This window comes from Poeciliopsis prolifica, unplaced genomic scaffold, assembly GCF_027474105.1.
Source record: "Poeciliopsis prolifica strain line A6 unplaced genomic scaffold, Auburn_PproV2 SCAFFOLD019, whole genome shotgun sequence".
Taxonomy (NCBI): Eukaryota; Metazoa; Chordata; class Actinopteri; order Cyprinodontiformes; family Poeciliidae; genus Poeciliopsis; species Poeciliopsis prolifica.
Window position 1 is genome coordinate 9,712,636 of NW_026562394.1, and position 27,425 is coordinate 9,740,060.

A 27,425-nucleotide genomic window follows, 5' to 3' on the forward strand; every position below is an offset into this window, starting at 1 on the left:
CGTAGTATAACCGGTGAATGTGGCGTCACTGCATTGCCACCGTATAATACCGGTGGGCCGGCTCTAATATTGATTTGAAATTGTCTCGCGGGCCAAATATAATTACACTGCGGGCCAAATTTGGCCCGCGGGCCAGAGTTTGACACCTATGCACTAAACGGTTGACGTAAAAGCGTCCCCAAGCCAGAAGTAATATTCATGCTATTCCTTGCATCATTGTGACTTCTGCTATCCAATCACAATTCTGTTTGTTACCTTCTGATTAATGCACTGACACCCCTCAGGTTTCAATCTGTCCTCGTTCTGTTCTGCAAAATGAACCTCAAAGTGAAACACATGGGGAAATCATGTTTTCGGCAGATTATGAAGGGGGCTCTAGTAAGGAGAAACACCAAGTGGAATAAATGTATGAGAGAGAAAAAGGTAATTTTGTAATAATCTATGCATATAACGGGGAAATTAAAAAGAAGAAGAGGTTTGATTTTTACAGGCTTATTCACAAAGTCGGCTTCTGTCGTACAAAATTGTCAAACTTTGATGTCATTTTGAAAAAGGCTGTAAAATCTCCACCGCTCCCTGTACGACGCTTTTCCTGTCCTCAGCCTCAAAACGCTAAAAAAACGGAAGAAAGAAGGACAACAGCCTCACCGGTCAGGTAAGTTTTACTCATTTATTCCGACTAAAAGTGATCGACGTGTGGTACAGTTCTTGTGGGGTTATTAAGCACTTCTCGGTGTGACGTGACTACTAACAGTGCTGACGTGTGCTCTTCAGACAGGATTCGACGAGACCAGAAAATGATGTAGCACCTTGTGTCGTAATGCCACGGGGCCAAAAGGTCGAGGACGCCGGATCCGGAGAGGCTGCGGTCGAACATGCGCCAAAGCTTTCCCAACCGGCTGCTTGTCCTCCTGGGTGGGGGTGGAGAGTTTTTCTTTTCTTTTCTTTTGTGACTCTTGTTGGGCTTCAGCCTCCCGAACTCATCCGACTTCAGACTCTAGGTATGTACACAGCAGAGCGGCGGTCCAATCCGCCTCTGTCCGGTCCGCGTGAGCCGGACTACTCGGTCTGGGTCACGTCTAGGGCAAAGCGAACGCCGCTCCGCCGAGGCTCGCCTCCCTCCAGCAGTGGCTGTGTTCCTCCTCCAGCAGCACCCTGGGAATGACGATGACCGGGTCGGAGAACCTCGTCTTTAGAATCTCTAGGAGGCAGCACATTTTTTTTTTTTAGATACCAGAGACAGAGACAAAAAAAGAGACAAGAGGATAAAGGATTTACGTTGGACAAAAACACAAAGTCGTCGTGTTGAGCTAAGCGCCCTGAGACCGCTCGTTACCGGGGAAAGAGAAATAAAGCTAACGATGGGCTTTTTAAAAAAAACAAAGAAAAGAAAAGAAATACAAAGTCAAACAAAACATCTCAATTTCTTTAAAAACTGACAGTTACTCAGATTTTCAAACTACTGCTTCATACAATCGCTTTCCAAGCTGTAGTTTGAGGGTTGAGGGTCTCAGGGCCGCTTAAAAAAAAAAAATGCAGTGCGGCAATGAGAAAATCTTAAAACAAATAAGAAGGATTTGCGTCGTTAGCATGCACTTACAATTTCCTCTGAAATGTGTCTTTCCGAGGAGGCGCTGCTTCCCTCATTCCATTCACACTCACCCTCCATCTTATTTCCATGCTCAGCACTTGTTCAAGAGGGCGAGGCCTAGGCCACTACGTGGAAGTGAGACTCAGATTGCAGGTCCAACAGAAAACAGTGGCGGCATGCGTCAGAAAACACATTCCAATGCAAACGAGGGCAAAGTGCGGAAGAAGAATGAAACACTTAGACTTTTTTGGGGGGCGAAACGGGAGAGAGTTCGTTCATGTGAGCGGAGGACATGAGAGACCCGACTCATGCACTACCTGGCAAACGTGTTGACGGCCCCCGTTGGCTGTGTGACACTGTCATGTTTCAAACTTCATGGCTCTTTTTAAAAACTTAGATGTTTTTATTTTTTATTTTATTGGGGTTCTATGTGCAACACCAGAACTGAAGTTGTGCACAGAGCGGATGGAAAATGATGCACGGTTTAACAGATTTTTATTCCAGTGCTCGTTTTCAAGACGAGTCCATCGAGTTCCGTTAGCTTCGATGGACGGCATCTGCTATTGCCAAATTATAAATAATAACAAAACGTAGCTTTGGACTTTGACTAGGTGAGTTTAAATCATGATGTTACTTTTACATAGCTGAATAAAGGGAACTTTTGCACTTAGACTGATTTTGAATGATCCACTCTTTACTCATTTGGTAATTTCTGAAGTAACACTGGATCTTATTTAGGGGACATCGTATAAAAAAAAAAGCTCACCGCACTTTTCAAATTCTACATCAAATAAGTCGAAACCGTGTTGCATTTTCACACTTCACAGCCACTTCATTTTGGTTTCATCGCAAAGAATCCCAATAAAAATACGCCGAAGTTTGCGGGTTGTGGGGATGGAATTCCTTTCGCAAGGCACTATGTGAGCGGACCGCTTCTTGAAGCGAAACAGATTCAATCATGCAGTTCCCAGAAACCATGGAGGCCGGATGCAGCACAGCAGCTGGTTCAGGAATAGTTGGAGATGGCTGGACTACAACTCAGGCCTCCTTAAGGGAAGCCGCGGGCGGGATGTGAGACCCGGCCTCCGTCTCACCCTCCCCTCCCACTCTAGTGTCCATATGGAAGAGAAACACGGAGGGGAGTCGAGCAAAGACAATGTGGTGATTTGGTCTGGATAACAGTAATAATAATAATAATAATAAAAAAGAGGAAGGAAAAAAAATGAAAAAAATCAGAAAACTGTGCCACTGTAATCGAAAAACAAAAGCAGGTCACGACTCCATGAGCAGGTATGAATGAGAATGAGAGGCGTTTTCTGGCTGCGTTTGGCTTTTCTTTTGCTTGTGGCGTTGGGTTTACCTGGGATCGGGTAGTGCACAGCCCCACAGGTGTTGCTTTAGGGTCTGCACCCAGCCAATATCTCGGATTGGCTGGCAGAGTTGTATGTAGTGGTACTGTTTTAGCACAACCCTTCAAATGAATCAGAATGTCACTCATTAGCACAGAACAAACTGGACACAGCATCATCTGAAAATAATAGTTCAAAATGACATATAGGAGAGAGGTAAGGCTATCAAAAAAACATCTTGTGTTTTTGGCTGTTTGAAGCACATGACATGTGTATTCTGGGATGAGCGTCTTCTTTTGCCAGGCGCATGTTGCTCCATAAACCCCATGAGTTCTTGGAATATATTGGAAAGCGATGCAAGAATAATATATCCGTCAGTCCCCACATCGGAGAAACATGCGCGCGTCGGCGAAAGAAGAAGCTTGGGCTCATGCCAGAATGTGGCGTGACTCTGGGCTAAGCGTAGCGGAGGGGTCAAAGGTGGGGGGGATATGAGAGCTACATTCTCTTCCATGTGGATAGACCTGATCCAATGTAGCCTGTCACACAAAGACTGGGACACTCTGACAGACACCTGCAACCAACTAACCTTTATCCATTCCTCTTAACAAAAAGAAGCAAAGGACACACTGCTTTTTCTGCCTTTTTTTTTTCTTTTTGCATTTATTTAGAATGTTTCATTAAGTAAGACCAAGCAGATAAAACACAAGCACGTCACAGTTTTTTTTTTGTCCAAGACATAGCTTTCTTTAGCATACTTTCTATCCTTATTTTTGTCTAATAAATACATATAGATAGCACCAAGTGTGTGGTGTAATAATTTACATTTACAAGACAAGGTGCCCCCCCCCCCGGCCCTCCCCTCCCTCCCCAAACACCAATCAAAGGCTGCAAAATGCTAATGAGTCGAGCCCATGTCCCAGATGGGGCTGGTGTTCAGCTTGAATGTGTGCGGTGGTGATGGTTGCTGAGGAGGCGGAGCGACTTTCAGTCATTCTGAATGAAGGAGATGTTGAGCTGCAGACAAAACGGCGGCAGCGCGACACAGAGAACGAGGTTTTTACGGCTCTGGTGGACCCGAGAACGGGATGCAGTTGTATCCTGACAAAGACGTCCGGGATTGTTTGACTTTTTTTTTTTACAGTCTGACCTTAGAGCACATCCGATAAAGCGCCAATTTTATTTTAAAACAGGTAGCATAAAGCTAAAAGTCATAATTTGTGATTGTACCACGAATAGGAGCAGGTATAGAAATGATAACTATGTTCAAATAAAGCAATTGCTTTGCTAACTTGAGGGTCGGGCTACAACACGTATGCGAACACTGATAAAGTTTTGCACCGATCAGTTCTTTGGACAAATGTTTATGGAAGCCCATTTCTGCCATAAATGAAAAAATACAAGTCTGACAGGAAGTCGTAACTAGGAGATTTAAAGACACACTTTCAAGAATAAAAGTCATCATTTCTACTTTCAAAGTTATAATCATGAGATTGTAAGTTTTAGTTATAAAACTAATAATGAGATGGAAAGTTCATTCTGACTTTGAAGGTCATTTCTTCTTTCAGCGAAAAACAAATTTACGCCCACATTCATGGGCTTTTATTTGTCCTTTTGTGGCAGAAATAGGCTTCCATAAAAGTTCAACCTTCTGTTTTTCTAGATCTTTGATGTGCTGCGGCTGATTTTCTTTTAAAAATACAATATAATATCATTATTGATGTATCATTCCAGCCCTCTGGCTGTGGGCAGTCATTAATTATTTACACCAGGAGAAACGCTGCTGTGTGAAAGAGCAGTTCCTGCACATCAGGGTTTCACTATTAGCTGAAAACAAGGTTGAAAATGATTGTAGGTTTTGCCATTTGTTCTGTGTTTAGCGATCGGCACAGAGCGCGAGGCTAGCATAGCTAAAGCTGCATTATATTCTACAGGCTGTCTGGGATCTCTGAAACGCTGCCATTTCCAAATCCAGCATTTTACATCACAAACAGAAGATGGAAGCTCAGGAGGATGAAACAGAGCATAAGCCTTCCTCTTATCTGCTGAAACTCTTGATCTCTCAGTCGAGATGACGCGTCGTAAAAACTACTGCTTTCTTTTACAAAACTTGATGCATCTCAGTTCTTCCTTAATGTCATTTTTTAACACACCAGCATGACGGGAAACAGCCGGCCTAGTTTTATTGTTCACTCAGTAACTGAGTTACCAAACCAAACGCTGTTGTTGTCTAGGTGGCCTGCTAGCATTTAGCATGATGTGCTTATGAAAGAGAAGTAGATTGGACTTTGTGTCACTGTTCGAAGCTATCTGATTACGCTCACCCCCATCTCTAATGCTAACTTTAAATCCAACATATTGTGAAGGCTGCTGAATACATTTTTTTTTAAAAATGATGCACATTTTAATGTTGGCAAAAGCAGTAGCAGTTTTGATTAGCACTGGGACTTTAGCCTGTTACTTTGGTTAGTTAACGATATTGATTTTTATCGCATGGATACTTTTAACGCCAATAATCAAATTTTACATGCAAGATTCCTGGCATGCCAGTAAATCTGACGCACAGGCAATAAATTAAGAACAATAAATATCTTTGTTGTTGACCTCTATTTACTCAGAAAATACATATGTTTTTTATTTTTTAATTAATAATGTTGCTTCCTTTCTTGATATTTAGGTTTTGATTAAAATGGGAATAATTGGGGTTAATTAATTACACACCCTGCAATTAACTCAATTAGAAACTTTAGTCAAGTTTCTAATTGAGTTGATCAGAAACTCAATTCTAATTAGTTTCAGAAAGTCACACCAGAATAAATGGTTTGGAAAATAAATCTAACTTCGCTGACTATCATGAACCAACAAAACAACAACTTTCTATCCCTGATATCTGAAATAGATTGAACATTGACATCTCTGTCACTGTGCACCTGCATATAAATAATTTAAAAGCTGGATTATGATCTGTTCCTTGTCGTCCCAAGCCAGTGAAATAACATCAGTGGCCGTGTAGGCAGGTGTTTGTCTCTGCATTCACACAGTTACACAACTGTGGCTTGTCAGACGGAGGAGCCTTGCTAATGAAGAGAGTGTCGGAGGTGATTCCACTGAGTTATGAGCAGCCAGGCTGAAAGCTGCGAGCGTTGTGTGACAGAAACGCAGGAAACAAACATGAACAGTTCCCAGCTCCTCTGAGTGCCTCCCTCCCTAACTCTTATTATGAGAAATGATAGTGCTGTGGTTTAAAAAGGGTTACGTTTGCGTGTAGCATTATGTAATTCATAGGGAATCCTCCTCTGTTCCCTGACAGACTGGGCCTTAGTGCATAATCGGTTTAATGTAACCTAACCGTTGCTTTCAGAACAAGCTGGGAGTCCCAAAGTACCGCGGTATGAATGAGGCTTACATGAAAGGAGCAGATGCTGAATGGGAGAACAGAATGTGCAGATGAATTAAAGACATTTTCCATCAGAAAATGACATTTTTCATTTCTTTTTTTTTTTTTTTATCAGAGTTCACATTTACCAAAGCAGAGATGGTGATACTGCCAAACATACTTTTGGAGACAGAGATAGAAAGGCAAACAGAGCGAGTACAGAACAAGCCGTGGATCACACGCACACATCATGAATAACCACGCTGGACATTTATCAAAGATTTTCCAGTTTGCATCTTCAGAAAAAAAAAAGAAAAAAGATTTTTCAAAAGAGCCAATATGAGTCTCTTTTTCTTCAAGACCTCCTCCCTCAGAAAACAACACAAACAAAAAAAAAAAAAAAAAGATAAATCCTTGATAAACTCTACAAAGCAATCTGCTCAGCTGATCAAAGCCAACCCTTCAGACGTGCTTGCACATGGGCCCATGCAGCAAAAGTCATCCATTGGTTGGCCGGGCAGCCAAGTAGCCATGGCAACCTGGAGATGGAGGCGAGTGGAGTGGGGGGAGGTGGGTGGCGTCAAATGGCGGAGACAGGAAAGAGGATGCTTCCGCCCACTCGTTACTATAGCGATCTAGTACAGAGTGAGACAGGAAGAGCAATGGCATGTCATGTTCACACCCTGACATGTTACTGGAGTAGAAATGTAGCCAGGAGGTAGTGAGAGGACAGAGAAGAAGAAGACGGAGGAGGAAGCAGCTAGAGAAGGACGAAAGCAAAGACAAAGAACTTGGAGCCAATTTTGCAGCCTCTGGGTTTGTGTCCCACAAAAAGAAAGAAAAGGAGAAGGAGAAGTAGTGCTAAATGATTTTTACTCTTTTGCCTCAGCCAGTTTGTTGTTGATCTCTTTACTTTTCTCCTTGTCCCCGACCGCCGGCCGGTTCTCGGGCTGGTTCTCCGAGGTCGTCTTCTTGGAGCCCTTCAGCGCGGCGCTCTGCTTATCTTTGGCTTTCCTCACCGGTTTACCCTGGCCTGCTGCTGCGGCTCCAGACTTTTTAGGTTTAGAGCGCGGGACACTATACCTGTCAACCTAAGGATGTCAGACAGCAAACAGGTGATTCCTGAGCTGAAACAGGCCCCATGTTTGATTATTATTATTATCAAAAACGTTTCAACACAACACAAGTCTATACAGCGCCCTACAAATGCATGTGTTGCTTTCCAATTGTTTCATTTCCAACCACAAATGTCATTTTATTGGGGTTTTATGTTATGGCGTTGTAACATATGCATGCCACACTTTTCAGATTTTTGTTTGTGATTAAAAAAATATATGCTGATCGCCAAATGTTTTCTATTTGATCGTGTCGATCTTAAATAAAACGGATTGTGATGTCTGTAAACCAAACTGTCCTTCAAAAACTCAATCGTCAGAATGGAAATGTTCAAACTCATTTCAATGCACCGTGTGATTCATTCATTTCTTTTAGCGACAAACTTTAAAGTGTGAAAAAAATATGAACGCTTTGGGAAACACTGCATAGCGGAGAGGTTTTCCTCTCCGGCTCTGACGTGACTTAGTTCTTTATTTGCACAGATCAACAAGGAAATGAGCAAAACGTGAAGGTGAGATAGGCAAGGGTTTCACTGGAAATCACTCTTGCTGATTCAGGACTACGCTACGTAGTCAGGTGAGTTTGTTCTTACCTGCTTGCTAGGGTCGATGTAAGGCTCGCTGTACAAACTGCGTATCCTCCTCCTCTCCTGGGCCTTGTTGTCGGTGGGCTGCAGTGGAGCTAGTGCCTTAAAGTTGGCGCTGTAGCTGGTCTCTAAGCTCGTCTTCTCGTCTGGAGGCAGGTACTGAGACTTTGCCCGAATCATCTTCACTGGCTTCACGTCTTTGTACGCCTTGAACTCGGTTCTGTGAGGAGAAAACAACAAATCAAGGATTTGTTTGGTCCTAGATCCATTGAAGGCAGATAAAACGAGTACATTTCTACCACAAAGTTCAGAATTATTCATTTTTTATTAAAGACATGTTTTTTCTAGAAAATTTCTGAGGTTAATCTCAAAATTTCAGCGTTTTTTCTAGCAAATTTTCAACTTTTGTAGCTCAGAAATGTCCTTGTTTTCTCCCCTAAAACTTTTAAAACGAAAACTTGTTGTTACAGAAGTGACCTCTAATCTAGAAAACTAACTCAGTTTTTGAGGGTGCTTTTAATTACAATACTCTAAGAGATCAAAACGTTAATTTAAGGCGTAATATAACAAGTTGTTAATCCGCATTTTTCGCCACAGCAGAATAGGGTGAACAGGAAGCAAACAAACAAAATGAAGTTTTAAAAGTAGACGGAAAAAAACTCCAACACAGCCCATCTACCGTGACCTTTTTATCTCATTACTCTAAAAAAATAACGTCAGCTCATAATGTATGGTCTCTCGCTGCTTTATAAAGCATTAAATCTGCAGCACACAGGCTGCTAACAGTAACAATGCCTGGGCTGCTGAGTGCAGAAATAACACTGCAGAACAGAGGCGAGAATCCTGCATTATGTGACAGGACTGAAGTCCAGCTCTGAGGCTGCAACGGGCCAAGACGCCTGGATGCAGAGAAATGTTACACAACCGCCATCGCCGCCAGGAGTACGGCACGACCACATGACACCAGAGTGTGCATGTGTTGGTGAAAGAGGGGCAGATTGTGAGAACAGACAGGGTTCACAGTGTGAAACACCGGTCTGCGCCGTAACATCACTTCTATTCATCAACGTATGACTGCGTAACAATACGGCCTGTGTCTCTCAGATCAGGAGGTTCTTGGTACTAAGATTAAAAACTTTGCGTTCAGCGTCACTGGGCTGCAACTTTCTGCTAGACCACATGCACACACTGGCGTCATGTGGTCTAGCAGAAAGCTTTGTCTTCATTTTGAAAAATATTATCTATCAGTTGGCTGATTTTCCTCTTGATTGTCCCTGATTGAGATTCAAAAATAGGATATTCCCCCGACCAGTGAACGCATCATAGCCAAGCGCTACCAGGCCCCACCTAAAAACAACACACTTCAACATGGACTATAGTTACTGAGTGAATGAGACGCAAAGTTATGATAACTTCAGAAACAGTTTTAAAATATATTACAAGTAATCAAATTAAGTTTATCCAATTAAACATATTAAGTTGAATAATTTGTCATGCTAATAAATAGTCATGAAACTATAGGGAACATTTCCATTTTCGTTCGACTCTTATTATCACATTCTTACTGTGGATTTTTCCACAGCCAGTCTGTGTAATCTTCCTCCCCCGATATTCTGTGTGGCTAAACCTGCCTTGGAGAGCTGACCCCGCTGACCTTCTGTCATAGAGAATGGATGTTCAGAGAAAGACCTCATCTGTCCAGCCGAGCAGTGGCACTCATGGAAGAACAGCGGGGTCAGGGTAATGTCCAGTCCTGAGCTACACACATCTCAAACCACAGAACTGGTCTAAATGTAAAAGTAGCATGTGATTATGAGGAAGATATAGAGAACGAACTTGGGATTGAGTAAGAAACTTACCGATCTGCATAAAGGTGTATGATTGTGTGTGTTCTCTATGGCACAACATGGTGCCAGCTTTAACAGATATGGAGAAAACATATATTTTATATACTGCAGCTTGAATAAAATGCAACTTCATAGCATTTTTTGAGAAGTTTGGATTGCTTCATGTGTGTTTTGCATGTTGCCTGTGACTGTTGCTCATGGGGAGAGACGTTTCAACAATCTAAAACTAACCGAAAACATTTAAGCAACCTACTTGCATACTGTATGTGGACTGTTGCATGTAAAATTCATGAGCTGGTATCTATATTGAACCAAAGAAAGCAAGGCAGATTTAATTTTTTGTCATGGGGCGCAAGACTCCTGGGAGCGCCCCTGTTTCAGATCACCTGAGCCAACATGAGACATTCTCTGGCGGTCACCTGTATCTAAATGAGGTATCTTGGTAATCTATAAGAGCTTGGATTGGTTGCCCTGGTTGAATGTTGCTTAGGGGTAAAGGGGAGAAGCATAAAATTGTCTGAACTTTTCAGATTATAACCAGGCTACCAAGTAAGTCTGAGCCGAGGCAGAATCCTGATCACTTTTGAGTTCGCATGCACTGCTGGCCATTAAAATAAGTTTTATATCTGATTTGCACCAAATTATCCACTTCAACATTTTACAACTCTAAACTGAACTGATTTTCAAGAATCAAAAAGTTGTTTGCATTAACGTATCAAAACTAGGACTGCAACTAATGGATCTTTCTTATTTTAGTGATCGATTATTCTGATGATTAATTGGATTAAAAAATGGCACTTTCTGTTAATTTTTCATTTAACCACTTAAGCTTACGTTATACAAAGTCGAAAGTACATTAAAAATAATTCAGATGTTAACAATTAATCAATTACTAAATTAGTTGACAATTATTTTCAAAAAAAAAAAAAAAAAAATCAACTGGGCACACACATCGTTCTGGTTGAACGATGTGTTCTGGGTTGGGGTTGGGAACTCCTGCCTTACATTAAGATTTGAATCTCATATCATTTTGTTCTCATGTGTTGGATGCATTTTGAGACCCGCAGCTGAACATGCGTTGGTGCTGCTCTGCATGGGTCAACTTCATTTCTTTCTATTTGCTCCTGCATTTTGTCAAATGAACTGAAAGGGTTATTTTTAAGTCCAGTGGTGTCTCAACCGACAAACAACACAGAAATTGAAGATGCCTCAAATAAGGTGAAAAAAATAAATAAGGTTTAGAACCTGCCTGATTGTGACATTGTATTAATACGTAAAAAAAAAAATGTGGGAAATAACTATTTTAAGAAGTTTTAGCCCACGCTTGCTCCGCTATTGGCATCTAAAAGCTTGTTTGTTGTTGAACTTTTGTGTTACAGTGCAACCTGTTGGTACAGAGTCTGCACAACGGGGCACCAAGAGGGTCCAGCGTTCACTCAGCTTGGGAGCGGGGAGATTTCTGTGGTCACCTGTGGTGTTCCCCAGGGCTTGGTGATTGGAGTACTTTTCTTCATCTACTACATGCTACCTTAAATTTAGATTCCCATGATTTCATCATGGGAAATCACTGTTTGTCTGAAAACACAACTTTATCTGTAAAATCAATGAAAATAAGTCATGTAGGAACAACATGCATGGTTTTATGCAACTTAATGTTATTACGGTCATAATTGTGAGGTGTTTGAGTTTGCATTTGATTATGCCCCTCTTATTCACTTCATCTTAGATGTAACCTTTATATTTCATCTCTTCTTGTTTAGTTTTGCTTGGATTCTTTGTGCATTTGAGTTTTGATTACAGTTCAGTCTTTCACCTTTCCTCGTGACAATTTGTCTGACACTTGCAGCTTCTTTTATAAGCTCTATAATCTGTGCATTGATACGGCGAAGGCAAATGTTCCTCTAATTCTCTCTAATTCCACACCAACACCAGACAGAGATAAAGCACCGGCCGGCCTCAGTCAGAGTCATCCAGGCAATCGATCTCCTTGTGCACAGAGGTTCATTCTTGTTGTGTCAGCTGGTGCAGCTCAGCAGCTCCCTCCTTTCTCTCTGTGACGCCTAAAAACCTCTAGAACTGCTTAAAGGTTTTGCAGCTTCTACAGTTAAACGGGAACATTTCACGAATCACAATTACTGAAACTCTACAGGCAGGATTGAGCTAGTTTCTGTTTCAATTGATATCAGGGTTCAAGAGTTTCAGCGTCGGATTTAATCGGAATACATTTCACTGTCAAATCTGTGTGAGCAGATATGACAAATCCAGATTAGAGCAGTTACATCAGACAAGCAGCTTTTCCAGAGAATGTTCTGAACCAAGGCAACAACAGAACACAAGTGGGTTTTATTTTGAGGAACAGAATCAATTGTCTTTCCAAGCTTTTTCCTCCCGCTGAAATGTGGCAGAGTATGAGAGTGTTCCATTCACAGTCTGTCGACACTCAGGACCGTTTAGTCCTGAAAACGGATCAGTGTGAATGCAGCTACACCTAATGAGGCTCTTTGGTAAATGTGACATAGACGGCGGTCACTGGGAGTTTATCTGACACTCTTTGTCAGGTTTTACGGTTTTCTGTTTCCCCTGAAGAAGAAAACTAAACCAGAAAGCTCTTGAGATTTTACTGCTCAGAGAAATGTGTCAAACAATAATTAGTGACACAAATTATGAAATATAGCAGTAACTCTGAACCCATTGAACCTGAAAGACTCTCGTGTTGTTTTTGGTGCGTTTCTTTCCTCAATACTTGTTTTTCTCGCTCTACTTTTTAAATGCTTTTTATTGAACTGATATAAAAAAGCATGCGAGGCTGACAGGACGAAGAATAGCTTTTGTCTCGAAACAGAGTGGGTTGCACAACGAACTGAAGAACAAAAGCTCCAACAGCAGCTTTCTCCTCATTTATTGTGACACGAAAATGACATTTAAAGCATAATGGAGAGAGTTGGAAATGTGAAGGCTGGATGGAAGAGTTCTGGTCGAAAATGCTGCACCAATTCAGAGAAAATACCCTGGTGAACGCTGTGGTTAGCAGAAAAATAAATGCATTTAACAGTTTTCCCAGGTACAAGAAGGAGCCTTTGTGTTTTAGAGAACTGCGTGTTCTCAAAGAGAACCTAATGAAAGTCAGGAAGTAGCCAGGAGTTAAAGAGAATCACTCAAGGAGGACAAGTGGGTTTTTATCTGCTTATTGTCACAAAGAACTTTGACACTGGAACCAAGTACTTGTAGAGATGAACCAATCTCATTTCTAACCTGCTCAGACCAGTTTATGCAGATTTAGATTTGCATAAATCTAAATACATTTATGCAAATAAATGTATTTAGATGTTGATTTAATTTGAATACATTAAAATGTATTTTGATGTATTTTAATGTATTCAATTTATTAGGTTTTGTTTTTATACTCACTTCCTTACTGTCTTTGCAAGCAGATGAAAACAGAGTCGACTTGGCTTCTGCAGCCCTTCTTATTACCCAGTGCTGATGGAGAGAGCCTGCTTTGCTCCCTGCTGACTGCTAAACAACACAGGCACCAAACAGCCGGAGGACTCTGCTGATGCACTAACACGGTGCAAGTTGCCTCCGCCAACCGAGTCACACTTTCCACCAAAGACTGCTCCGTCGCAGCAGCTGGCCAGATTTTCTGCCTATACATAACACAGGATATTTTTATAGCAAGACAAAGCGTGAAAAACTGCCAAAAAAAACAACTCAATTGAGCATCGCGCGATGGCTCGGACTTAAATAAACACAATCCAGTCTCTTCAAATGCAGCGAGGAGATACAGCACACAGCAATGACATGCGTGACTTGACGTTCATCCTTCCACCCGTCCCCATCGTTCTCTGGAACGTTGCATAATGAGAGTCACTCAGAGTGAGAGTGAGATTGGCCTCTTGGACCTAAACATTAGCAGCATCCTGCAGCCTCAGCCTAATGACATTCAGTGGTGAAAACTGAAGCTGATTGTCATTTAATGCGCTCTCACACACACGCGCGCGCCCACACACACACAGCGTGAAAGGACAAGTTTGCGCAGCGATTGGCAGATTTACGAGTGCAGTGTGATCCTGCACAGAGAAATTCTGCAACAATGTCTTCCTTAAAAAAAATCTCACCCAGTTCATCTCGTGAAAGAAAGCAGCGTATGTCCAACTTATGCACTCAGATTTCAGTTAACGGGCCAAAACGAGATGCGTAGTAAAGATTGCTACTGACCATCTTAAACATTTATAGTTGAATTATATTATGGACTGTTTCATCTGGATTTTGTCCTACAGCAGGTAGAACATGTGATTTTCCCTTCATGATTGTTTATTCTGTTCTTATTCAAGTTTTCCACATTTTTGGCATAAAGATACTACTATTAATAATAATATTATTATTAAATCAAATAGTGGCTAATAGAAAATGTAGCTTATGCATATATTCAGATGAAACCAGATGTTTACATGTGCCGAATGAAATACTTTTTTTTTTTTTGTCACTGTCTGAAATTAAATCAGAGAAAACTCTTCACGTTTTAGAATAACGATGATTATTTCTGTTTTCTTATTGTTGTGCTATTTATCGAACAGAAATAATTCAGGTAATCCTAACTAATCTAAAGCAGGAGAGGTTTGCTCTCACTTTCAGATAGAAACTCATTTTTATTTCAGTGTATGTAAACTTATGGTTTAAGGTATGTTTTGCCAAAATGGCACAATTCTCACAATTCAACCGCAGAAGCAAAGATTCACCTGCACTGGATTGCAGTTGACAATGACATCATAAATATTACTAGTGGAATAAAGTCACTTATAGTCGAACTCCCTGACAATTAATTATAAACTTTATAGCATGTTTTTTATGACCTCCTGACCCCTGTATGCACCTGGTCTCCTCCACTTTGATCAACAAACGCCAACAAACGGGGAGCAATGACTTACTTATAGGAGGTGCCAGTCGAGATCTCCTCCTTGATCTGCCGGTTCAGGGCATCCGCCGCCGCCCTGCCCCTGCCTTCCGCCTCCACCTTCAGGACCACCTTCTTCGGCCCCTCCTGCTTACTGGACCGCTTTTTCCTCTCCTGCCCCTGCAGCAGCAGGTCTTTCTCCTGCACCTTGTCGGCAATGGCGCCTTTCTCCACGCCGCATTCCGCATCCGGCGCGACGTGCTTTTTCACGTGCCTGGGTCGGTGGTCGTCGCCGGCGCTCGGCGGGGGTTTGGGTATCCAGGGGTGGTCGTACCTCTTCGGGATGGGCCAGGGCTTGTAGTCCTTCTGGTACTGGGTCTCGGTGTTGAACGGCGTCTCCGGCTCGTGGTACTCGCTCCTGGGCTTACAGCTGGGCTCGGGCCGCACTTTCCAGTGTTTGAAGTCCTCGCGCATCACCGAGCTGCACACGCGCTCCTCCGAGGCGCACCTGCGCGGCCCGCGCGGCGCTTTCGCCAGGCGGGCTCCCGCGCGCGGCGGCTGCGTCTCTATGGCGACCCGGGCCTGGGGAGGATGGAGCGACGGCTGCAGCTGGATGTGCTGCATTTCCGACGCGTCCGTGTACTTGGTGAAGACCAAAGGCACCGCAATGTCAGTCTTGTCCAGCTGGTTCCAGAACCGGGCCATGCAGCACGCCCGGCTGATGCAGGGCCACGCCATGCTGTGGGGTTTAGAGTTCCACCAAAAAAGAAAAAACACACACAAACAAAACACACACACACACACACACACACTCAAATAGCGCTACTTCCAACCAGGCTGACACGACAGAAAAAACACGGCTCCGCTCCCCGAAACACAGCGACGTGAGAAAATCAAGATGTCCGCATGAGAAGGCTCCGACGCTTTTGACGTGAAGACCGCGCACGTATCCTACTCAACCCGAAGACTGGCGAAGATTAAAAGAAAAAAATACAAGTGGTATCACGAACTGAACCGTGAGAACCGTCCTCTGCTCCTTCCGTGTCCCTTCTGTGTCGTCCTGCTACATCAGGGCACTGCAAGGAGTGACGGCCCCGCCCGAGCTGCTCAGCATCCCGGAGACACGGACGGGAACCGAAGAGGGAAATAATCAGGTCAAGCTGGAGAGTTTCACTTCCTGTTTAGCGCCAGCTTGAAAGCGACGGTGACCTTCCTGCTACAGAGACCATAACACAGCCGCTTTTATTTATTACATAGAAACGAAAATAGCGAAAGAAATGACGCTTGAAACAAATAAGAAGCATTTCCACTAGAGACGCGGTTGCTGCCAGTGTTCAATTTTGAAATACAACAGAACCCTTGACGCACACTGTGGACTTGACGCACCCTTATTAGAGTATAGACAGACTGGATATAAATATTTGACAAAAAAGGTACAAAAATTGACTCTCTCTCTATATATATATATGTATATATAGATCTATATATATATAGATTTATATCTATATATATCTATATATCTATATATATATAATGTATATATATATATAGATATATAGAGCTATAGACATATATATATAAATATAGATATATAGAGCTATAGACATATAGATACAGATATTTACATACTGTATGTGTGTGTATATATATAATACATTATGTTGCTCCTCCTAGGTAACATTTTGACAGAATGTGCATCAGACTGACATGACAGCCTCATAAACATGACATCGCATTTGTTACGAACACGAAGGAGTCATCATGAACGTCTGTGGCTATTCCCATGCCATGTCATTCAGTCAATAATAACACTTTTATTGCAAAGCTGCCTTAAAAGTTGCATTGAAACTCAGCTAAAAGTGCCAGCCCCGCATTGTTTCGCAAACAATGACATTTTAATGCAAAGTCAATGGAATTTCAGTGCAACTTCTAGAGCAAGTTTGCATGAAAAGTGTCATTATTTACCGGATGACACCTCATGACAACAGTCGTTCGTCAAGACTCCTTCATGTTCATGTCAGCATTGTGCTCACCCCGTCAAAAGAAGTGTTAACGTTTGTCACAACAGACATTCGAAACACTTTGCTGCCACAAACTGCTGTGTAATGAGGATGTTTTTTTAAATGAAAGTGGGTTCTGGATGGCGAAAGTTGGGAGTTGTTTAAATCAAAGTGTGTAAAATAGCTACTGCTACAGCGCTGATCATTACTGACCCACTTATTTATTTTTTTGACACTGTCAGCAAACAGTGGAATACATGAATAATATGAGCTGATTACGCACCCAGAGGTGTTGTTTCACACTGGCCTTAACACATTTACGGTGCCTAACTACAGAACGGGCTTGTGTTGTTTTCCGACAGCCTGTCTAAAAACATCATGTCTACGTTTTTATTTCACTCATATTTTGGGGGGAATTCGACATAATGAGACAGATGATTAATTTATCATTAACCTGGGATGTTGTCAAAGAGAAATATTTATCGGAAGGTCAATCCACGGTTCCGTTTCTTAACAGCACCTACCTGAAAACCGACCGCTTTATCTACTAACAGGACTGCAAACATATTTAAGACAATCTGTGCAGTACCAACAGTCTCATTGTGTGATAAGAAATGTGTGAACCGTCTCCAAATGACCTTTATCGCTGTGTGTCACTGAGACACTCTTGTGCTATTGCTCAACCAGCTGCAGTTACATTTACAAAGAGCCACATTTTGCAAGAGCAAAGTTAATGGTGGAAAAAATCTGAATGAAAAAGCTCCGTGGCATCCATTTTGTCCCACAGATCTTTGGCTTCGAGTCCGGTCGCCCTGCAGTCGGTCATCAATACCCTTCTGGGTCAAAGGTCAATTTAAGCTAATACATATTCTGAGAAATCAAACCAGGTATTGAGTCAAGATAAGCCAGAAGTCAATAGGAGGCGATGGTGGATGGGCGAGAAGAGCAGACTTTGGACTTCCCCTCCCTTGCTGTCCTTCTTGGACTCAGCGGCGGCACGTCGGCTCGTGTGTCTTCTTTCGTAGAAAAATGAAAATTGATTTCGCGCCTGTGGACGTTCCCCTCCACAGGAGGCTGCAGACTGCCACAGTGGTCCAGTGGGTCTTCTCCTTCCTGGGTCTGGGTAAGTGCTGGTGGGAGTTTGCTAATAATGCCGGATTATCTCCTCATAGTAGCACAAAGGTCAACATGAGAGTGCATGAAAATGTGTAGCGACATGTAAAGGTGCTAATAATTATATAACATACAACATTCTTTGCATTACAACCCCATCATTGGGGTTGTTTTTGTGTGAAAACAAAGTATGTTTGTACACAATATCTGTGTCAACCTCGCACTTATGGCAAAACAATTTGAATCTGATGGATTTCTGCAAACTCTACTGCTGAAGACATTTGCACAAACCCTCTTTCAAACTCTCAAGCTGTCATTTACTCCTGGTCTGACGCTGACAAAATAAAGTGGAAAGTTGTTCTTCTTTGTCAGGTCCGTTTTGCAGAGTAGTTCATTTATAAAACCCAACAATAAAGATATCAGAGATTGACATTCTTATGCAATGCAAGCAATAACGCTGAAGCTGGAAAGAAACATGTCACATTGAAATGATCTACTAAAAGGATGAAATATGATGTTATGCTTTCAGTATAATTACAGTTGGTAAGGATTCACTTATGTGATGAAGTAAATGTAGAATATATATATTTTTTACATTACCAATAAGAGCATATAACTTCAAGGTTATTGAAAAAACAGATACGCAGACAAAGATTAAAAGAAAAGAGCAAAAAGGCTTATGCCTATCTCTGGAGGAGCTGCAGAGATCCGCAGGACAACTGTTAGTCATGAGTTCTACAAATCTGTTTTTGGTCGAAAAGGTGCAAGAAAAGAAAAGAAAATTGTGGAAAGAAAACCATAGAAATGATTGTGCGTTGTTGAACATTTTGAACATCACAGATGTAAGTACATGCAATGTTCACATCTGGTTTGCTAACCAAGCCACAGACAGAGGCAGCAAACATGTGAGCAGAGGCCGTATTAGACCCAAACAGAGCTTCTTCAATCTTCCTGCAAAACACTTTGTATGGAGGAAAGCTGGTACTGCACTCGAAAATATAGATTTACCCTTTTAAGTCAGACATTAAAGACAGGGGCCTGCTGAATCCCCCATCGTTTCAACCTTCATGCGAACACTGATAATTAGGTTTCCACAATTAAACCAGCTTTCTGAATCAGCTCTCATGCTCCTTATGTGAACTGTTAGAGTCAAATCTGGTCCCGTTTGCTGTATCCTGTAGTGCAATAATCAACACTTACTTTTTAAGGACAGATTAGCACGACTTGTTTCTCATGTCACTGCGCAGCTCATGTTTTTTTTTCTGTCCCCCTCCTCAGCACCTACCTGCATTATCTTGTTCTTCTACCTCCTCTTCACTCGCCTCTGGCTGATCAGTGTGCTGTACGCCATCTGGTGGTACCATGACTTCGACACGCCGGCACGCGGAGGCCGCAGAGTGCCCCTTTTGTGCGGCCTCAAACTGTGGGGGTACATGCGGGATTATTTTCCCATCAAGGTGAGAGGAAGCTTTAGAAAAAGCCATTCCGCACATTTATTCTCTCTGTGCTCTCACTGATGCCACAATCTGTATTTCAGTCATTTGCACCAAATCAAAGTCTAGTATTTGCTTTAAAGATACTAAGCGGCGCTTTATATTTTGTTCCACTGACAGCATTGTGTGTATTTGAGTTGATGATATCACGAGAGGCAGGAGAATCAAGCTGATCGGCTGGTTTTTGAGTTGCAAGCTGTTCATGTTACATGTTTGCGTCAGACTTTTTTTTCAATCTCTGCCAGAGACAATAACCGTCTGCAGGGCTTTAGCTGCAACTGGTGAAAATCCCTTCATATTCCTGTTTAAAGGTTTTCCATCTGATGATTTTCTGTAAACGAAGTCAGTAAGTCTGGCTTCTGGATGATTTGGATCGTTTCAACAATCCAAATTATCGTTTGTTTTCTTTTGTGGACGTTATTTGACATAGCTGCAAGCCAAAGCAATATCAACTTATTTTGCTGATGTTATCATCTACAACCACCGTATTTGGATTTATGGTAATAAATAATACTATGAAGGTTGAAGCAATATTTATTTTGTAAGTAATTAACTATGTAACTAACTAACTAACTAACTAACTAACTAACTAACTAACTAACGCAATTACAAAGAAACTGCTGAATGTCATTGCTCAGCAATGAGAACATTTGCTTTTTAAATTAAAGTGAACCTTGGACTTATTCCTTAGACTGTTTATTATTATTATTATTATTATTATTATTATTATTATTATTTTATTTAAAGTTCTCTTCAGAGTTTAACATCTAAGTTCTCATGGCTTAAATTCTGCATGTTGTTGAATCCCAACTTGCATGTAGAAATACCTCTGCAGCTTTGCGCAGTGGCTGGGAAGAGCAGAAACTGCCAGAGGCAAGTTAGAACTGTTTTGATGCTGGAGGTTTTGCACCAAAACAGAGGAAATGTAGAGTTTGTACCAGTTACCTGGTACAAACGGCGCTTACGCCATCCTACACGGTTCCTGTTTTCTGATTTCCTCAGACTCCATATCAGCTGTTGATGCAAGCCCAAAGAATCTTACATGAGTGTTAAATAAAAAAAAAAATAACTGCATCATATGAGTATGACATAGACTTGTGAGTTTTTTTGTAGCTCATTGTGTCCCTCTTGTGGTCATGATTGAACGTTGCCTCCCTAAAACGTGCAAAAAATATAGTCCCTATATATAAAAAAAAAGAATTAACACATTTATTAAAAGTAATTTTGTACAAATCAGTCATGAGCAACAAAACTGAGCTTTTGTTGACACCAAAATGTACAAAAATAACTTTGAAGTCAATCTAAAAAACTGATTTCTACAAAAATAATAATTCAATAAAAATATTCAACAAAAAACAGGTGACTGCAGAAATGTTCCCCCCGCTCAAGTCACCATTAATATCGCCATTGTGAGACTACCTGCACCATCTGACTGGACCTCTGCTTAATTAGGTCAGCCACTTTAAAGAGGGTAAATAATTACGCAATGACTCATTTTATGTCATTGTGTAACACTTTTTTATATCGCACTTTTACATCCATAGTGACTGAGAAGATTGAAAATGAGAACAGAGCTAATGTACCAACAAGGAGTCTCACTCCGACATAAACTGTAGGTCTCAGTCTCATGCATTTTAGGTTTGAATGTGTTTGTTCTACATTCACACTCATAGTGTGTTGAGTGTCCAGACATTTCACCCAAAAGTAGTTTGTAGTAAAACTAAAACAAAAAGTATATACCCCCCCCAAAAAAAGGATACTTAAGTAAATGACAAACAGTATATGAAAAACCTGCTGTGTCTATAACGACCTTCATAACATTACATGGATGTTTTTCTGCTGCTTGGGAAGACTTTGGACTTCCTGATAAGACCGAGTGCAACAACAATAACGGTGGTCCAGTAGCGTGTTAGCATGATGAAAAGGAGCTCACACAGACCACATTTGCACTTATTATTAGATTCGTAGCTACTATCGATCGGAAAACTGCGGCAGCTATTCATTTTGAACAGAATGTCTACAGTCAGTACTTCCTAGAAATGTGACGATTTAACCGGAATTACAGATAAAAAATTGTGGACGGAGATCTGAATTACCCTTTGGTTTTAACACATTGATTGACATGGTGCTTGTTTCGCTGAACCCTCTGGCAAGCCAACTGCCCTAATTGTGCTTAATTACACATGAAGAAAAGCACAACAATAAACTGAGGTGCTGAAATAGTTCTTGCTGAGCATATTAAAGCTGCAGTGGGTACATTTTATTTCTATATGAACAATTTTGATATATATTTGTGAAAACTTTCACTATGTCATGGCAATACATGAGACAGAGAATCTGAAAAAGAATCTACCAATCAGAGCCAGGAGGAGGGTCTTAGCGTTGTCAATCACCCTAATATACGTGCTTTTCACTCTCACTTTGGTGGAACTTTGGTCCATCTCTGAAACAATGCTCCACCACCACAATAGAGCCTGCCATGAACGAGCACGCTAGTTTGCATAGCCACCAATGACAACAGATGGAAGTTTATTTTGTAACAGAGAAGTTTATTTTGTAACAATCAGAAGCAGCAGGTACAGAAGCATGACTGACAACGCTAAGACCTTCCTCCTGACTAGGTTTGGCTGTTCCTGATGAGGAGAGCGGTGCAATTCTGCAGATGGCAGCAGGACCACAGAGAGGAGGCAGATGGTGTCGTCACACACATCGACATTAACAGCATTCGCAATATTTCTGTGTCTCTTCACTGAACTCATCTCCTGTGGGCAGAGAAACCAAATAAAATTTTGAACTTTAAGAGGTTTCAGATGGGGGAAAAAAAAATCCAGTCAACTCCTTTTAATCCATTCACTCTAAAGTGAATCATGTCCTGCATCATCTGACTATACAGCGCATTATCTTTAACAAAGAGCCCATGCATCCAAACACAACCAGGGAGCCTAATTAGTTGCATTGGTGTACTTGTACCCACCATGTCTAATTCCGCTGGGTCTGCAGATGTGTGTTCACACTTAAAAGAACCAAGATGAATGCAGACAAGACGGTGACGCAGAATCGCAAGCCGCTCGAGGAACACAGAGTGCATACTTCGCATGTAGATGTGACGCAAAATGCTGACTGAAACCCTGAGGTCTTTTTTATTGAACTTTACTGTAAAAGGTCCACTGTAATGATAAGAAACTTCATTTAAAAACTGCCTTTTGCGTTAACGTATGTTGTCTTGGACATTAAATTGGTTTGATGTTCTGAATCACTTATTTGTGACAAACACGCAGAAAGAAGGACACTTGAAACCCTATCGCAGCAATACCTCTGAAAGAGGTTTGAAACGAACACGAATCCCAACCTAACCTGAAAAAGATATTTGAAAACTGTGGCGTCTATTTGGATTAAGCCCCCTTTACTCTGTCAACACAAAATGAAACATTAGCCATGTAGAAACATATCCAGTGATAAGTGCTTCGTCTTTATGACAGTCATGTGTTACTTAAAAATGTTACCATCTGCTCACTGAAATTATTCAAAGTCTAACAAAGAAAGTTCTACTTCACTAAAGGTCACTTGTTAACTGATCGGTTCCACAGAACCACAATCCCCAATTCGCAGTGTTCTTTCAGGATGTTGAGAACGAATTCAAACATAGTTGAGACTCACATAAATTCTCCCTGGAGCTTTAATACAAAGACTGATTCGGAACCTATAATGCGTGTGCCTAGATTGATCCATTGATTTTGAGCCTGATTTCCAGTTGAAATTAGTTTAAAATATTAATGTGCAGTGGTGTTTCAGCAGAGGTGCACAATCTAAGAGTCGAGCAAATACAGCCATGCTTTTTAGTTAAATCAGTCAAGTGATGTCCTCTGCACTCGGGCTAAAATTGGACGCGACGGACACAAAAACTGCCCAGACAGGTCATCCAAGTGCACACCCTGACTCCTGTAGCAACAGTGTACTGACCCCGTGCTTCGCCGGTTACAGTGAAGCAAGTCTAATTATTAGGTGGGGGCAAGGATTAAATGTAATAGAGTGCACAGTAGCAATCCTGTAACTCTGTTGCATCATATCCAAACTCTGTTGAACCCAAGATGCAACAGAAAAAAAGAAACGGTGGTGCAGCACTGACTAAATGAGACAGTATGAGGGCACTCGAGTTTGCTTACAGTAATTTATTACACAGTAATTCAAATTTACACGGCAAACACAGAGGGGGAAAAAAATTAATGAAATTGCAAAATTTTCTAGACCTTTTCGGGGAAAATATAAGCATATTCTAATTTGTATTCATCAAAAATGTAATAATGATGCTAAGATGATAATAATATGTACTGTCAAGTAATGAGTTTGCACGGTTCACTTATTTTGCTAGTTTAGTTGCTTGGAGATAAAGCGGTTTATCTCCAAAAACCTAGCATTTAACACTGTGCACACACATTTATAAAACGTAGCAACAAACAATTAGGCTAACATTGTGAAGGAAGGGCGGACAGCTCACTAACCAGGTGAAAGTATAGCATAGATGTACTTGTAACAGCCACTGAATGACAAAGAAGAAAGCAATTGATCAAACAAATTAGCCGGTGTTAGAACTAGCTTGGCTAAATCTTGATTTGTGTTGTGTTCGACTAGCTAGCCTAGATGCTATCACTCTGCACTTTGCTAAATAACCAGGGAACAGTAGTAGCTTTACTGTACCCTTGTCTATGTTGCATTTGACCTCTTCCTTTTTTCCTAGGCACCAGAAATTTTGTTTTGAAATATTTCCTGATTTTTATTTATTTTTTTGTTCCTTTGCCAAGCACCATATCCGTATCGTTAGATATAGCATGTAGGTAAGTTAGTGTGACTTAAAACAGTTAACAGTGGTTAATCTAGAAGACGGTTAAGATGGGATCAATGTCAGTTCCAGATCCAGGTCCACGCTTCAGGGGTAAATACAGCAGCATTAACTTACTACTGCCGTCACATTTGTATACTTTACTCACAATTTGAAAACTAATTTATCAAACTAAATTAAAGGAGGTTAATTTGTTTACGGTTGCCTTTGCAGCTGGTGAAGACAGCCGACTTGGACCCCAGACACAACTACATCCTGGGTTTCCACCCTCATGGCGTGCTGGTGGCAGGAGCCTTCACCAACTTCTGCACCTACGCCACTGGCTTCCCGCAGCTGTTCCCAGGCCTCACCAGCTACCTGCTGATGCTGCCTCTGTGGTTCAGAGCTCCATTCTTCAGGGACTACATCATGTGTGCTGGTGAGGCCCCTCACAAGCTTCACTAATCAGATTTTCTGCCCTGCTGCTTCTTCATATCCCACTTGATGAGACCAAGCAACATAAAAATATACTTTATTATTAGCCTTAGCCCATGTGTTCCTTGTTCCAAACTTGCAGGTTTGATTCCGTCTGACAAAGAAAGCGCTAGTTATCCACTGCGCAAGAAGAAAGGTGGGAGTGCTGTTGTGATTGCTGTTGGCGGGGCCCCAGAAGCCCTTGATGCTCATCCGGGCACCTTCAATGTGCTCCTGGCCAATAAGAAAGGCTTCATCAAAATGGCAATGGAGCATGGGTTAGTGCAAAAAGCCCTGGGGTAAAAGCTGATTCTCTGAAGTCCTTCTGTTTTACCGAAATATGGCGCCAGTCCAATTATTTTGAGATTCCCACCATGTCATCCTAAAAACAAAGACGTTTAAGTCACTTGCAGGATATTTCAAAGGAAGGAACTTTCCTTCTTAGATCTTCTTAGAATAATAATAAAGAAAAAGCTGTGAAAAATGGGATTCTTGTTTAATCTTAAATGTTATAAATTACATCCTCATTTGCTCCGAAATGTTTCAGAGCTCACTTGGTTCCAGTTTTCTCCTTTGGAGAGAACGAAGTGTACGATCAGGTGGAAAACCCCAGAGGAACCTGGCTGCGGTGGACACAGGATCGGCTGCAAAGCATCATGGGTATCTCCCTGCCTCTTTTCCATGCACGCGGTATTTTCCAGTACTCCTTTGGCCTGATGCCCTACAGACGACCAATCTATACAGTTGGTGAGTTAGCACTGCTCATTTTTGGGGATGCGATGAGCGGCTTTTGTGCTTGTCCAAGAATATGTAGTTATTTAAGAAGTCAATTGGCTACATCTGTATTATGTAGTGTCTCACAAATGTAGCCATTGTCTGTTACTTCAATCACAAATCGTCGACTGTTTTAACTGAAACAGTCGAAAGGGCAGATATATATATTTATATATATATATCTGTATATATACGCATGGCAATGCACTGTTTATTACCATACATGCAAACTTTACTGACGAGTTTAAACAAAGAGCATCTCATCAGTCAGATTTGACATGAACACAATCACTCAGACATCCACAGTAGCCTGGCCCTGTGATGCTGGATGGCACGAGGCCCTCCTGCACGGCACGTGCTTTAGGTAAACACGCCTCATGCAACGCTGCACACTGGCTCTCAGCAGGCCGCCCTGCACCTTGTCGCCTCTCTGCAGTTGGCCGGCCGATCAAGGTGAAGAAGAAGGAGAAGCCGACCGGCGAGGAACTCGACGCCCTCCACCAGCTGTACATGGACGAGCTCAGCAGTTTGTTCGATGAACACAAAGGCAACTATGGAGTAGACAAGGATGTTCATCTGAACTTTGTCTGACCTTGACCCGAGCAGGAGGGAACAGGCTGGCTATTTATATCTGAAGCTCATGTTGAGATAGTTTAACGGTTTGATCTGCATTAGCTCTAAGTGGTGGACTTACCACAACAATCCTGGTGAGTTTATTACCTGCAGAATAATGCTTCCTGGTATGTCAGTCAGGGTTGAATTCAGCTAAACTGCAAAGATTGACTGCATTTTATTTGATTTACATGAAAATGCAATTGTGGTTGGATGATAAACACCAAAAATGGTTATTTGAACATTTATTAAATAAATGTTGTTTTTGTATGGCTAATTCATTTGTGTTTATTCAGCCTGCTGAATCAGTTTTTTTAAAATGAAGTTTTAATGTACAAACGTTTGCAACCATTAAAGTATATTGAACCTGTATTCTGCAACTATTGTTTCCTGCTGCGTAAAATGTGTTTTGCCTAATTCTCTCCAAACAGAGACACAGTTAAAAGAAAAGGAGATGCCCTATTGGCCCCACTTTGCTTTGCAGGTATTTAGAAAAGCGGATTAGGTCATGAACCCTTTCATAACACACGAGATGGACCGGACTTTGTCAGGACTTCAGCTCCCATGTGGTCCAGACAATCTCCCAGTGAGATGGAGCAGCTGAAAAATTCTGGTGATATCCGCTACTCTCTGTCGTTTTTTTGTCTAACATTTGGAGTCCACTTTCTCACTTTTAAAAAAAAAATTCATTTAAAATGTTTTAAAAAAATACAAATATGTAAATAAATATGCCAAACAAATAAAAGTTCATAATATTTAGAGGTGAGTCAATTTGCCGGCGTCACGGACAAAGCTTCTCCTCAGAGCTACATTCTCCAAACTTCTGAGCAACCATCCCCTGTGGCCTCCCCTACTCAGCTCCTTCAGACTAGCCAACAGCAATTAGCAAACACTTTGTAAAACAGAGCATCTCCTCAGCTCATTACGTGATTGATGTTGTTAAAGAGTTCATGGAGGAGCAATGTTGTGACGACTTCCTGAAGGCAAAATTTCAGAAAAAGGGATAGAGGCCTAATTACAAGGCGCCAAATCACAAAATCTAATTTCTTTTAAGTCATTCATGATATATGCAAAAATCAAATGTGTAATATACTTTACATGTTTTATTAGAATATTTTAGCACAATCAATTAGAACAACTTTTCTAATTGATTTTGTGGGACCTCTTGTCCTCAGCCACTTGCCCTCCGTAATTCACGTAGCTGGAATAAAGTTTCAAACTTAAAATATAATTCGCCAAGTCAAAAGTGCAGATTTGATTTTCTTTTGGGTTAATGAGAAGAGATGTGCTGAGAAAGAGGGTAGCGCCTGTTTCCTCAGACTTTGAGTGTTAACACAGACTATGGCTGCGTTTGGGGCTTTGTGCAAGGCCTGTGACTTTCTAA

General features: G+C 41.5%; 2 protein-coding genes across 6 annotated transcripts; one reads left to right on the top strand and one right to left on the bottom strand.

Annotated features, from left to right (window-relative positions):
- Positions 1-656: 656 nt before the first annotated feature.
- Positions 657-16,090, bottom strand: map6a (microtubule-associated protein 6a). 5 transcript variants are annotated; one of them, XM_055043938.1, is made up of 5 exons: positions 14,794-16,090; positions 8,025-8,238; positions 7,193-7,407; positions 2,952-3,062; positions 657-1,201 (listed from the first exon to the last, which is right to left on the bottom strand). In XM_055043938.1, exons 1-5 carry the CDS (start codon positions 15,495-15,497, stop codon positions 1,060-1,062), a joined length of 1,386 nt encoding a protein of 461 aa, XP_054899913.1. In that variant the 5' UTR covers positions 15,498-16,090; the 3' UTR covers positions 657-1,059. The 5 variants fall into 5 exon arrangements, 4 of the variants coding, with proteins under 4 accessions (XP_054899913.1, XP_054899915.1, XP_054899914.1 ...); XR_008606893.1 differs by having other exon boundaries at positions 1,115-1,201; positions 1,601-3,062; XM_055043940.1 differs by lacking the exon at positions 2,952-3,062 and having other exon boundaries at positions 7,230-7,407.
- A 1,610-nt stretch (positions 16,091-17,700) lies between these two features.
- On the top strand, positions 17,701-26,413 carry mogat2 (monoacylglycerol O-acyltransferase 2). Its single transcript, XM_055043945.1, has 6 exons — positions 17,701-17,882; positions 19,151-19,329; positions 24,416-24,620; positions 24,759-24,933; positions 25,203-25,402; positions 25,866-26,413. Exons 1-6 carry the CDS (start codon positions 17,789-17,791, stop codon positions 26,018-26,020), a joined length of 1,008 nt encoding a protein of 335 aa, XP_054899920.1. The 5' UTR covers positions 17,701-17,788; the 3' UTR covers positions 26,021-26,413.
- Positions 26,414-27,425: the final 1,012 nt, after the last annotated feature.